The sequence below is a fragment of the Moschus berezovskii genome, chromosome 15 (assembly GCF_049115385.1).
Source record: "Moschus berezovskii isolate FMDL1 chromosome 15, NW_MosBer_1.0, whole genome shotgun sequence".
In the NCBI taxonomy this organism is placed as follows: domain Eukaryota; kingdom Metazoa; phylum Chordata; class Mammalia; order Artiodactyla; family Moschidae; genus Moschus; species Moschus berezovskii.
The window spans coordinates 19,281,546-19,296,710 of record NC_142474.1 but is presented as its reverse complement, the minus strand read 5'-3'; the positions used below and the strand labels follow the sequence as shown (position 1 = coordinate 19,296,710).

General features: G+C 37.7%; 1 protein-coding gene across 1 annotated transcript in view; it reads right to left on the bottom strand.

Annotated features, from left to right (window-relative positions):
- TRPC4AP (transient receptor potential cation channel subfamily C member 4 associated protein) overlaps positions 1-15,165 on the bottom strand; it is a 67,569-nt gene that overhangs the window by 34,364 nt on the left and 18,040 nt on the right. The window contains exons 4-6 of the mRNA XM_055436243.2: positions 10,972-11,029; positions 8,946-9,001; positions 4,774-4,902 (exon numbers count right to left, since the gene is read on the bottom strand). Coding sequence (XP_055292218.1) covers positions 4,774-4,902; positions 8,946-9,001; positions 10,972-11,029 — 243 coding nt within the window. The remainder of the gene's footprint in view (positions 1-4,773; positions 4,903-8,945; positions 9,002-10,971; positions 11,030-15,165) is intronic.

Genomic DNA, 15,165 nt, shown 5'->3' with positions numbered 1-15,165 from the left:
GCTCAGTTCATTTGAGATTGAATGTGCTGCTCTACTTCATTCCCCTAAGAATGGAGCTTGGTATCTAGACCACTTAGGTTCAAATCCCAGCTCTGCAATTTGCAGCTGTGCAACCTTAAGTAAGTCATGGAACTTAAGTCTTTGTTTTCTCATTTGTCAAATGGAACTAATTTACCTCACAGGCTTGGTTTGATTAAACCCTTTGAGCGCCGCTATTTGTATTCTCTACCTTTGCTCATATGTCCCATTTTGGCTTAAAAAAAAAAGACTACCATTCAAGTTTTATGAATGAGAAATTGCCACAGATGTTCTCTTTTTAAGACATAAAATATTTTAAATATAGCTGAAGGCCCCTGTGTGTCCCTATCCAGTTGCCTTCACTTCTTTCCTCTCAGAGGTAACCATTACTTTGAACTCTATTTATTATTTCTACACATGTTCACACTTATAAATATTTCCACAAAAATACATGTTATTGTTCACAACCTACTATGTATAAAAAAAAGATATATCGTATAGTACAGGGAATGAAGCTAGTATTTTATAACTTTAAATGGAGTATAACCTAGGAACTTTCCTGGTGGTCCATTGTTTAAAAATCCTCCTTGCAATGTTGGGGATGAGGGTTTGATCCCTGGTCAGGGAACAAATGCCTGATGCATGCTCCACATGCCTAGGAGCCACGAAGTCTGCATGCTGCCAACTACTGAGCCTGCACGCCACGGCTAGAGAGTCCATGTGCCACAACAAAAGATCCCATGTGCCAAAACTAAGGCCGGATGCAGCCAAATAAATCATCAAAATAAATTTTAACAGAGTATAATTTTTTAAAATTTTGAATCACTAAGCTGTATACCTGAAACTAATTATACCTCAATAAACAAAAATATATGGTTCTGTTCTGCATGCAGTATGACTGACATATTATACCCTATTTTTCACAGTCAACAATGTAATTTAACTTTATTGACAAGTCAGTCTGGTTTATTCATTTCTCACGGTTTTACCCTATAATTTATTTAATCTTTCTCCTTTTAAAATATGTGTATGTTAAGGTGGACTACAATTTTTTACTATTAAACAAATTTGCAATGAACATTCCCACAGGTGTCTCCTTGTATACCTGCCTATGTAACCAATTATCAAGAGTAAATGATAGTAGACATTCTCCCCTTTTCTTGTAATAGAAGTATTCCCAAAGTTTCAGGTTCAGTTTGATGTCTGCTGTAAATTTTAGCAGATAGTCAACATCACCTTAAGGATAGGTGATATCTTTCTATTGCTAGCTTTTATCATGAGTACTGAGTTTAATGAAATGCTTTTTGTTATTTGGTTATATTCTCATTTCCTTTCCTTCTTATAGCCACAAATGTTGCACATACATCACATGAGTTTCTCTTCTTGAAGCATCCTGACATTCCTCAGATAACACCTGCTACCCCTCATCCCATAAATTTACTCAACTTTCACTGGATTGGGTATTTCTCTATCACTGCACGTATCACATGAACTTGAAGTTTTCTATTCTTGCATCTAACTTCCCAAATAAACTGACACTGTCTTGAGGGCGAGGTGTGCCTTACCTTCTCTCCAGAGCTTCCGTGCATAGAACCTGGTAGTGAGGGTCTCAACAAATATGTACTGAACAAGTGGATGATTCCTAGAAGACCTCCTGAATCCTACTCCCACTTCTGGTTGTCTGTGGAGGGGTATTTGAGAACAACTTCTTCCACCTTTGCTTCTCAGTAACAATAGTAACAATAAATGTTGGCTCTTGTTATTATTGAAAACTGGGACTTTCAGCTCATCAGTTCCTCCAGCCCTGGCTAACTTAAGTGTGGGGTTACAACCCAGGCCCTCCCACTCTTCAGGTGCACTTCTTTGGGTTACATTTTAATTTTTATTTAATACTTGGTATAATATATGCTACAAAGTAAAACAAAGTGAATAGCTATGTGTGCCTTTTCTATCACCTTTCCCTGTCTCTCTACCAGAGGTAACCACTATCCTGAATTTTATTATTGTTTTTTCATTGAAAAAAGTTTTGTATAATTTGAGTTTGCCTATTTTTGAGCTTTGTAAAAATGATATACTATAGACAATCTTCTTTGACTGACTTCTATCAATAATTTCTATGATTTGGCTATGTTGCTGCTTAAAGCAACATTCACTGTATAATATCCCACTGTGGGAATAGAGGACATTTATCCATTTTCCTGTTGATGGATCAGCGAGACCTGATTTCAGGCTCTTAATCAATAATGCTATAAACGTTCTTATGTGTTCCTTGATGCACAAGTGCAGAAGTTTTTCTGGGGCAGTGGCTTCAAAACCATTCTGACAATATTCAAAAGTAAAAAATAAATTTTCCATCACAACCTAGCAAACATACATAGGTGAATGCATAAATATGTGCATAAACATGAAACAAAAATTGAGTACCCTTACACAACACATTTTGATCTTTTCTATTAGCTGGTAGATCCACTGAATTGATTTCACACCCTCGTGGCTTCAATTTAGTGTTTTTATTTCTAAGAGTCACTGTTCTGGGGACTTCCCTAGTGGTCCAGTGGTTAAGAATCCCCCTGCCAATGTAAGGGATACAGGTTTGATCCCTGGTCCAGGAAGATTCCACATGCCATGAAGCAACTAAGCCCTTGTGCCACAACTACTGAGCTTGTGCTCTAGTGGCCGCGAGCACTACCACTGAGCCCACGTGCTGCAACTACTGAAGCCTGTGCACCCTAGAGCCCGTGCTCCAAAAACGAGAGAAGCCAATGCAATGAGAAGCCTGTGCACTGCAAGCAGAGGGAGCCCCTGCTCGCTGCAACTAGAGAAAGCCTGCACAGCAATGAAGACCTAGCATAGCCAAAAATAAATAAAAGAATCACTGTCCTGGAACTGAGCTTCCCCACAAGCGTGCCTGGGCACAGGTTACAGGTGACCTAGGCCACGATACTAATGCCTCAGTCCTCAAGGAAATGCTTCTGTGGGTGTTGGGTCACAGGGAAGGCACATATTTAACTTGGACATAGGTTTACTCCACCGATACAAAAAGGTGTCCACAGTAATGTGTTTGCAGTGATACACATTCTCATGGAAGTTAAGCACCTTCTCTTATATTTATGGATCATTTGTCTCTCTTCTGTAAAATGCTTGCTCCTATCACTGCCCATTTTTCTACTGGGCCATTTGTCTCTTCCCTGCTGATGTGTGAGAATTCACGATAAATTCTATTGTTGCTTTTGGTCTTTTTGGTTGGTTGTTTGGCCATGCCACGAGGCATGCGGGATCTTTGTTCCCTGACCAGGTATTGAACTCGTGCCCCCTGCAGTGGAAGCTCAGTCTCCAACCACTGGAGTGCCAGGGAATTCCTCACGATAAATTCTGAGTACCATCTTATGTGAGTTGAATGAGTTGCAAGTATTTTCCCAATTTGTAGCTCGTGTTCCCACTCTCTTGACAGTGTCTATTCTTTCCAACTGCACTAACACACCCGTAACATCTAGCAGAACTCATCACTATTTGTGGCAACACAGAAAAGCATGAGAGGGGACAGAGCACATGAGGGACAAGGGGGCAAAGTTATGAAGGAGCAATCCTAGAGTCTCATGCTGAGATTGTCAGGGAGTTTGGAGTTTCCGCCTTGGAAGCCCCTTCTCACAAACTGGAACACACACTTATTGGAAAAATAACAAAGCCCTTTCATCAAAGGGCACAAAGGGTCTGTCTGGGACCTGCACACATCTCCAGTGTGTTCCTACAGACAATGGGTCACTTGTGCATCTTTGGCCTGGGCAATGAAAAGCAGAGCCTGGGGAAAGTGCAGCAGGATGACAGATGTGAAAGCGGGGATCTCCACAATGCACACGGTGCTCTTTTCACTGCAACAGCAACTCTAAGAGCAATGCTAACTCCCACCTCCTCAGTAGTAAAATAAAGAAATCTGCCAACTGTAACTGACATGGACTCGGGGAAGAAAACCAGGTCCTAACAAGCATTATGCCAAGAATCAAACACAGAGCTTCTCTAACATGTCTACAGACGTGTTCTGGGGAGGTCTGTGAGTGCTTGATGACAAGTTTTTAATTTAGTGCTTTCAATTACAGTTTGCCTTTTTTTTAAAAGCATATTCTGGATCATTTGAAAGTCCATCTTAAGATCAAGCAGCAGGAGCTCAGTGCTCATATTTGTTACTTCCTATGTTGGTGTCAATTAAAAATAACTGCTGAAGATTAATGAGAAAAAACACAGGTGAATGTAACAAGTGAAAGTCAAACATCACCACAAGAAAGCTTCACAACAGTTCAAATATAGAGAAGTGGTAGCAAAACGGAGTCCCGGCACAGCACACAGCAGAAGAGCTATGCTAAAAAGATCCTGCATTGTAATAATTAATGAGGGACAATTTGATTTCAGCACAGTAACATTAGCTAACACATTAAATTGACGTCAATTTGTCCTCTGAGTTTTATAATTAGTTCGATTTCAATCTGTCTTAAGTTTTATAGTCACTTAAGACCTTATAAGGAGCATAACCTAGTAAATATGTTTTAAAATATCTTTAAGTATTTATATGTTTATGTATAAATATTCTGTTTGCATATATTATAACAAATATTATATATTTATAAACATATTTAAGTATTTATAAGGAATATGGTAAAAATTCTTCTTTAAAAGAGCTCTTGTATATTACCGTTTAAAAATACAATTGTCTGAGACATTCTGCTCCACCTGGTCATGCACCAGCTAGAGGGCCCAGCTCACCTTTTTAACACCCAAAATATCTTCAATGAGGGTTGCTGTTTGTAAGAATGTCTTCTTACTCGTCATCAGTGTAAACAGGAAGATCACAAAGTCATTTTTTTCTGCCAAACGCTTTGTAACCCCTTCCGTCTATCAAGGGAGAAGAAAAGACCAAACAGGTTAAAATCACAAAATAAAATATGAAGGGCAAAATATCCCCTCCAGACACTGGAAAAGCAATTCCATGCTATACCCAGGAATTGTGGCTGAGACCTTAAATTCCTACAACTATATATAAGACACTGTGTACGAATGCATTTTTTTCTGGGGAAGAGTTTTTAAAGAATCTCCATCATAGGTTCTTAACCTAGTATCTGCCTAGTATTTAAATCAAGTGCTATAAACCAGCACCCAGTAGGCCAAGTTTTATTTGGCCAGCAGCACCTTTTAAATTTTGAATTTAGGTCTTTAGACAGGACAATCTTACTCCAGGTTAGTCACAAGTTCCCACTCCAAAACAGGCAAACCTTCCTTGTTTTCTACCTGATCCCTGGAGGCACTGGTGTTTGCAACTTTGAAAGCCCTAGCTTTCCATCTAACCTGGATGTAAATCAGATCAGCACAAGGTTGGACCATATCATACTATCTTCTTTATATTTTTGTTTCTTCTTCTTTCTTCTTTTTCCTTTCTTTGTTTCATTTTCTTTCTTTCTCGTTCCTTTTCTTTTTTTCTTCCTTCTTTCCCTGTCTTTCCTTCCTCTTTATTAAAACTGAACTGTGTTCTACCGGAGTATTATTAACATTAGGTATCATTATCAATGCTCTCGTAAGACTGCCCCATAAGACTATTAACAGCATGGAAGCTGTGAATGATGGAGTCTTTACATCATACATCCATCATCTTTTTTTAATAGAACAATTTCTTACTGGCTTTAGTCATAAGAATAATTGTGCACTACCGGAACAATTAGCTTATTTTTATCTCATGGGTCTGTTTGTATCTACCTGTGCCACCAGCTACATGTGACTACCGAGGACTTGAAATGTGGCTAGTCTGAACTGTGATGTGCTGTAAGAGGAAAAAATACACTAGATTTTGAAAGTTTAAAACAAAAAAAGAATGAATCATTATTAATTACTTACACTGATTACATGTTATCTCACTAATCATTACTCATGTTGATTACATGTTGGAATAGTATTCTTGACATACTCTGTATTAAATAAAATACACTGTTAAAATTAACTTCAACTATTTCTTCCTACTTCTTTTCTTACTTTCAAAAAAACTGGCTACGAGGACATTTAAAACAACCTAGTATGCTGGAGTGATGGGTTATTTCATCTGTTTTTGGAGTATTTTTATATTATACTCTAATATTCTTGAGAGACCAGTATAATACATTTTTATACTTTTTAAAATGTGGTACACAGAAGCAAACACAAAATATACATAGCCTATTCAGTGAATAAAAATGCAGATTAGATGCAGGTTTATTACATAACTCCTTTTTTTTTTTTTTAAAGAAGAAACAGGTCCGAATCTTCATGGTTTTAAAATTCCACATGTCTTTTACAATACATTTGTTATTTAAATGACCTCTAAATGGTTAATGTACAATGAATACTTTTTTTCTGAAACTGAACCATGAATTCTGACCTCATCAATATGATTATTCTAAACAGAATAAGAGAGTGTTGGGAAGGGCTGTGTGCTGCGTGGAGACCACCACCAGCACATGCCTTCTTGTAGAATCCAGGCGACCAATCTGTGCAAAATGCTTTTGAAGACTAATCATTATGGCTGATTTTAAAGTTAGTCAATGGAATTAGAATTTCTTTTTGTTTTGAAATATCAAAGGGCATTTTAAAAAATAAATGAAACAATTTGCTTTCGCAGTCTACAGAGGCAAACTCAAAATTATGAATATCTGCATGCAGTAACATTCAAATATTTGTGAAGAATTTATACATTTTATAAAGAATGTCTTAAAGGGTATAAGTTTTCTGATACTGGTTTCACAAAAGGACAAATGCTGCTAACAATAACTAACAGTGAATATCTAAGTTCAAGCTAATGTATATGTAATAACAGGCAAATAAGGTGGCTAATCATAAACCACAATGCACATTTTCCCTTTGAAAAAGTGAACTAGCTTGATCCACATTTCTAGAGTTACTTGGGCAGAAAAACAAAAACCACTTTAATTTAGCTGAGAGTTTTGATGAATTTATTGTTCCTAAAATGTAACCAGGTAAACAGTAAAAGATATGTACCACTGAACTATACTATTATTTTAACTTTTCTATAAAAAGATGGCCTGTTGTGTTGGAAGGGATGAATGAGCACTGTTGGACAAATGAGAAAAATATCACAAAATGTCTCAGTTTCTTCCATAAATTATACTTTCTTCTTCCATGACACAGGTTTCACTCTATAAAACTTTGTCCCCAGAGGAACTTCAAATCTGTTTTGGGCCTTTTTGGCCTGACAGTACTCCTTCTCCATCACTTCCAAGGACCCATGGTCTTTAAGATGCACCCGAAGCCTGGACTGGGACGCAGGTCCGCCAGTGGGCACGGTGGCCGGGAGCTGGAGAGTGGGGACTGGAGAGCAGTCCCGGGGCCAGGACCCAAGGACCACGGCCTACCACAGAGAGATGGCCCAAGGGAACAGGAGGGAGGAAATTTCTGGCAAGGAGTGCCCCCAGAGGAAAGCTGCACAGCCATGGAAGCAGGGCACCACTGCTGAGTCACACACAGGGGTGCAACTTCTTTTAAACATTTTATTTTGACTGATCAGTAGACTAGGTTTGCTTTAGCCTTTTTTTTGGTGACAATAGTCTTTGATGAATCCTTTTGAACTCTGAACTTACTGACAGTTTAGGCCCCTAAACTATTTTTCATTTGTATGTCCCTAAGACATACCTCTCTTGCTCAGGACCTGTTTTTATTTCCTGTATGTTTATAATTATATCCAAAACTTATCCCTTTTTAATTCTTTTTTTCAAATGGTCTATCATGTATGTTGTCAAGATCTTTGTGGATGCTGATTTTTACCTTAGGATATCTACCCTGAACTAATAAACACGTTATTCCTAAAGGTAAAATAAAAAGAACATGAGTGTTTTGTGTTATATTTCTATTGCAGAGCACTGTTATAATAGATGCTTAACTGTGTTAAGCATTGAAACAAATTTCCCTATTTGTGTTGGCTGCTAAGACGCTTAAACCCAAACTTGTACCCCATCCATTGTACAGGTGATTTTATGTTCAGCCCAATTCCTGGATACCTGATTCTGAATTAACGATCTTGGAAGATTTTACATGCTCCTAACAAGGTGCCTGAAATCTTTCTTTGAATGAGGCAAGCAGTGAAATGAAATTAATATTCCTTTGTGCTTTCACTGCATATAGGTTTCACTTCTACAACAGCATCGGTTTCCTTCTGTTGTATATGATTCACTCTTTACGGTTTACCACATAAGCTCCCAAAAGACAGGTACTGTGTCTTACAAAAATTAACACTGTACATTGCTTTACAAACTGCATTCACATCTATCGTCTCATTTAATCCTCACAATAACCCTACGGTATTATTAGTATGATTACTAACCACACTCTACTAAGAAATGAAACTGAAGTACAGGGAGAATGAATAAGCATGAAGATAGGAGCCAGAACCCCAAGTCACCTTCCAGCACTAAGTGCTCTGCTCTCTCTACCAAACTGCTTCTTCTGTTTACCATTCTTTCTCACTCAGTGATCACCCTAGATGAGTGTCCTGCTCAATGCAAGGTGGGCCTTCTGGTTCTTGTTCTGTTTTCTAACAATAAAAATGAAGGAGCAGGCACAGTAGAGTTTAAAGAAATACTAAAAGGTAACAGACACTCTTCCAGTGCTTGCATCCATTTAACAAGCATTTGTTCAGTCTCTGCTTGGACTCCTCCAGGGCTAGAGGAGTTCAGTAGCTGTTGAATCAGCCATGGTTCTTAACAATTACTATGAAATTTTGCCATCCCACAATTTCTACCTGTTGGTTCTGGTTCTCAGGCACACATAAGTCCATAAGTCCAATTCTCCAATGTGTGAAGATAGCTGTCATGTCTACCACCCCCATTCAAATCTTCCTTCCTCAAGCACTGCAGATCTGGTAGGGAGATAAATGAGGTCCCAGTGGCAGGGGTACTTACACAGACACAGGTATTATACAAGATGCTCAAACAGTCCTTGGACATTTCATCACTTACTGAAAGTGAAAGGGGGAACAACTCGTTATTTTTCTCATTGGAAAGACAGTACAATAGAATCAAATTTTTGAACATAAGAATTGTTCCTCATAATCCCAAAATGATTATTTTCCTTTCAGCATACCTCCTTCCAGTCCTTATTTACCCGAGTTTCAGGATGCCTATCAGAGCTTATTAACCAATTTGTATATAGCTTTTTGGTCTGATATACTATTATGCTTATTAGGCTCCACAGTCTTCATAATTTCAACCTGTTGTGGTGTTATCACTTAATAAGCCATGTTCTCTTTGTAGTTTGCTTAAAATCATATCTAGCTTTTCTTTTTTTTTTTTACTCTTGCTATTTAAATAGGCTAGAAATAAATAACGTAACATATAGCCTTAATTTTATGCTTGTGTTGAACTGGTTCCCTAAAACACATTTCCAAAAACAGAACTGGAAGAATCCACTAAACCTAAAGTATCAGCACCATGACTGTTGTTATAAATCTCCACTGAAAATTCTATTAGCAGCAAACAAGGAAGCCATTTTTACTCCAGACTCAAAGAGTTCTGTTTTATTATTTGTGCTAAATAAAAGGTTTTTAATCCCTAACCTACTGACTCTAATAAAGAACTAGTTACTTCTCTGTGAGCAAGAACAGAAGAGTATGACAAAAAGGAAAATAAATTTTCACGACCTCAAGAGCAGGAGATAATAAAGCTGAGTATGAACCATGGATAAAGTGTTTTGTTTGGCATCATTTTTTATTTTTAAAAACTGTTTACATTCACTCCCATGCTGCCACAAACTCTAAAATGTTAGGCTTCCCTTCACAATCCCAATGGGCAGCCCTGCCAAGCTAGAGTGACCAGAGGGCTAACTGACATAATCTTGAGACGATGGAGATGTCCTAAATCTCTCACCACTGCTTTTCAACCTAAGGGGGCTTTCTGGTTTACTTCATGACTTCAGAGCAGGCTGGAACACCAAATCAATGTATTTCAGTACTTCTAGACCTTCATTTTCAAAGGGAATTGGAATTCACTCATTCATCAAATATTTATTCAGCATCCACTCTAGAGCAGATACAGAATATACAGAGGTTAGCAGGGATAAAAAAAGACAAAGCCTCATGGAACTTATAAATTTAGAGGGGAAGAGAGAATAAATAAGTACATCAACAGGTAATTACAAGATGCTACTTGCTACAAGGACCAAGGACATGAAGAATCAATTTAGATAGGATACAAAGGTATGGCATCAAAGATAAATATAAATCCTCTTAACTGCTACTTCACATATAAACAAGGCCTTCCTTATACACTATGTCACATTGTTTAGAAAAATTTTTAATTAAAAAAAAACAACAACTGATGTTTGCAGTAAACATTCATCAAATGTTAACTGATCTCTGGCTTTTAATGTCAAAGTAAGTGTACTTACAGTTTTTTAAAAAATTATAAAAGGACTACCTAAAAACAGTATTTGCAACATGTGTAAATTACAAAGACTAATAATAGGACAATACCCATATACCCAAGAAATTATGTGCTACTTTAACGCTCTGATTTTTCTCTATACGCATTCTGGTAGTAATGAAACTTTTTACAAAGAGCATGAATAACCTCATAACAAAAACAAGATAATAATTAAAAAAAATAAATGATCTTGCCAGTTTTTTCCTTACTCTCTCAATTAGTGGTATGAGAAATAAGAATTTGCAAAGAAACATAAAAGCTGAACCCAAAGACTGTTAGAAACTACAAAGATGCAATTCTTTTAGTCCAGTAGTTTTCACACTTTTTGTTTTAAAGCACTAGATTTGTATTTTCTACAGAGTATAAAATAGAGAGCAGTTAGGCAGAGAATGTTCTACAGCTGAATGTAAGGCATGTCCTCAGTGTGAAGGGAAAGAAGAGACACTCCTGGGAATCACCACAATAGCAGGTTGGGAAATGAGCACCGGTAGCTGCTGAGTATACTTACTTTTCAGTTTCTGTCCCCGAATAGAAATTGTAGGCCTCATAAGAATTTCTACAAGGAGCTATTTAAAAAAAAAAAAAAGGATAAAATCTTCAAAATTCAAAGCACAACCTATAAAACAATCTTTGCTATGATAACTCATGGTCCAAATATCTGTCATGGTACTGCAAGATGCTTTTGTTCCCAACACAGGGAGAAGGCAGTGAAGTTCAGGGAAATGAGCACTGTACCAAGAGTCAGGAAACCTGAGTTCTAGTCACAGTTCAGCCATCTATTCTCCATGTAAACATGCAAGTCAGGGTCCCACCGTGGTCTCAACTCTCATTTCAAAAAGGTAAGAATGTTAGATTAGTTAACCTCTGGGATCCAATATGGCTTCAATTTTTTAAAAGCTGCAGAACATTATAACAATGATTACTCTTGCTTTAGAATATTGATGTTCTTTTATAAACACAAGTTTATAAAAAGAATCATAAAAGATAAACCATAAACTGCTAATACTGATTTCCACAGGGGGCTGGAGAGGATATGCATTCATTTACCACTTTACATACTTTTAATACAACATATAACTGTTTAAGGGCTTCCCTGGTGGCTCAGACAGTAAAGAATCTGCCTGCAATGTGGGAGAACCAGGTTCGATCCCTCGGTCAGGAAGATCCCCTGAAAAGGGAATGGCAACCCACTCCAGTATTCTTGCCTAGAGAGTCCCATGGACAGAGGAGACTGGTGGGCTATAGTTCATGAGGTTGCAAAGAGTCAGACATGACTGAGTGACTAACACTTTCACTTCATAACTGTTTAAACTGTTTATAATAAATATGCATTTAAAAGTTCACTCTGGGAAAAAAACCCTACACATTTTGTTGAAAGAAACAGTTTATAATGATAAAAGGGTCAATCCATTGTAAAAGATATAACAATAATAAACATATATGCATCTAACAACAGAGCCTCAAAATACATGATGCAAAAGCTGACAGAACTGAAGGAAACAGACAAGTCAAAAACAGTAGTTGGACAATACAATACTCCACTTTCAATAATGGATAGAAAATGAGGGATCACCAAATAGAAGACTTGAACATGATAAACCAATAAGCTCTAACAGATAGCTATAAAATTCTGCCCAGCAAGCGCAAAACATGTGTTCTACTAAAGCACACATGGAATACACACACACACGCGAGGAATACTGCTCAGCTATAAAAAAGAATGCAATTTTGCCACTTGCAGCAATATGAACAGATTTGGAGGACATTATGCTAAATGAAATAAAACAGAGAAAAAGACAAACACTATATGAATATCACTTGTATGTGGAATCTAAAAAATAAAACAATAGTGACTATAGCAAAAAAAGAAGCAAACTCACAGATCCAGAGAACAAACTAGTAGTTTCCAGTTGTGGGGAGGAGCAACATAAAAGTGGGGGAAGTACAAACGACTGAGTGTAACACAGGCTACATGAATGTTTTATACAACATGGGGAAGACAGTCAATATTTTACAATAACTATAAATGGAGCACAACCTTTAAAAACTGTGAATCACTATACTGTACATTTGTAACGTATATAACATTGTATAGCAACTGTACTTCAGTAAAAATGCAAAAAATTTCTCTTAAAAGAAAAAAAAAAGGAATGATCTCAAACCAATAGCCTAATCTTTTACTTCAATTCACTGGAAAAAAAGAGGTGTAAGCCAAACCCAAAGCAAGCAAAAGAAAAGAAATAATTAGGCTTAGAATGGAAACTAATTTAGCAGAGAATAGAAAATAACAAAGAATATCAACGATATCACCACTGACCTTACGGAAAACAAAAACTACCTTCCTCCTGATGAATATTTTTAACTATTATATGTAATGCCACACTAAGCATTTTTGTATACAAAGCTTTATCTCATTTTGACTTATGTCCTCAGAAGAGATTCACATAAACACAAACAGCAAAATCAGCAACAATCTTTAAGATTTTGAGATGTACCACACAAAATCTTTTCCAAGAGATGTCCTGCTTTTCGTCATCCCAGGAAAGTATGAGGAGCTCATCCTGCATAGGTTATTATATTTAAGATAAACTGTCTTCAAATACATGATGTACTATGTCAATGAACAAATTAAAATCCTTGAATGTCAAGTATGGATTATACCTGGCCCACAGACATGATTCATGTGGTCCATATCTACTGAAAAGCTGTGATACTACTTAAGAATCTAGATTTCCTACATCCCTGAGGGCAAAGGTCAACAGAAATGGAAGTCATTTCCCCATAAAAGCAGGCATGCACTCTCCAGTTCATCTCAGTCCCTGCAGTCATTTAATTTATGTAGATCATCTTACTCTGGGCCTGCTTCACTATATGCCTACTTGATCCTACAGGCATCTAACTTCACAAACTCTAGCATACAACTGAGCGACTTCACTTTCACTTTTCGCTTTCACACATTGGAGAAGGAAATGGCAACCCACTCCAGTGTTCTTGCCTGGAGAATCCCAGGGACAGGGCAGCCTGGTGGGCTGCTGTCTATGGGGTCACACAGAGTCGGACACGACTGAAGTGACTTAGCAGCAGCAGCAGGATACACTTTCCAGTGTTACATTAGGGGTTTGTTGAAGTTGACAAGGAATGGTCTAGCCACCATTCCACTTCAGCTAAGCATTAGGCAGCATGTTGAAAAGGGAATTACTTTGGAGCCTTTCTGGGGATTGGCAGGGGAAGAAATAAAGAACTTTGAAAGGTACTTTTAGAAGCAAGATGACAAAAGAATTCATCAAGAAGAAAGGCACCCAAATAATGGTTAGTGAAGAACAAAATGATCCAAGCAAAAGCCTCTATCTGTAAACAGACTGAGATTCTTGGAGAAACTAACCTAACTCAAAGCAGGGAAGAAAAACTCCACAAAACCAAGAACTAATGATCCTAAGATGTCCTAAGATGGGACATGTACCTGCAACAGAAAAGCTTCATTCCCACTGCAAATAAGACACCAGGCTAAAGACTCCTATCTTCTTTTTCCTCCCAGGAACATACTGGTTTCTATTAAGCAAATTCTTTGACAAACAATTCAGAAGTAAAGGCCCTTCAAACTGGCCAGTAAGTAAATGTGACAGGACCGCTGGGATTGCTGAAGAGGGAAAGCTGAGCAACAGTTAAAGGAATACAATCTATGGCTCATGCTATAGATATAAATGTTCAACACTCAATTTTTGCTTTGGGGAAAAATGCATCTTTAAGGAAAGGAAATGTTTTTTCAAACTGAAGTAATAATATGATAGCAAACACCCTCTTCCAACAACACAAGAGAAGACTCTACACATGGACATCACCAGATGGTCAATACCGAAATCAGACTGATGATATTCTTTGCAGCCAAAGATGGAGAAGTTCTATACAGTCATCAAAAACAAGACCAGGAGCTTACTGTGCCTCAGACATGAACAAAGTCAAAATTCAATTTTCAAACTAGGGAAAAAAATAGAACACTTATGACAAAGGGGCTTTAAAAACTGAGTACTTACAAGTCACTATAATCTGCATGTTAGTGTCTCCTGAAAATCATGCTCAATCCTGATGCCCAATGTGATGGCATTAGGAGGTGGGGCCTTTGGGTGGTGATTAGGTTATGAGGGCAGAGCACCCATGAATGGTATTACACCTTATGAAAGAGGCTCCAGAGAGATTCCCTAGCTGCTTCATCGTGTGTGGACACAGGGAGAAGCTGGCAGTTTGTAACCCAGAAGAGGATCTTCACGAGACACCAAAATCTGCCAGTGCCATGAATTTGGACTTCCCAGTCTCTGGAACTTTGAGAAATAAATCTGTTGTTCATAAACTACTCATTCTGTGGATTTTGCTATAGCAGCCTGAACTAGGACAAAAATTCAATAAGAGAAGGGCCTAATAAACAAGTAGGAAAAAAAAACTTATAAACACATGAAAAGATATTCAGTTCCACTCATAGAAAGATATAAATTTCTAAAACTATGCAGAGATTATATAAAGAGCTCTCTGCTGCTGCTGCTAAGTCACTTTAGTCGTGTCCGACTCTGTGTGACCCCATAGACGGAAACCCACCAGGCTCCCCCGTCCCTGGGATTCTCCAGGCAAGAACAGTGGAGTGGGTTGCCATTTAGAATTTATAATAATGATATTTTCCAAAGAAGACAAACAAATGACCTAGAAGCACATA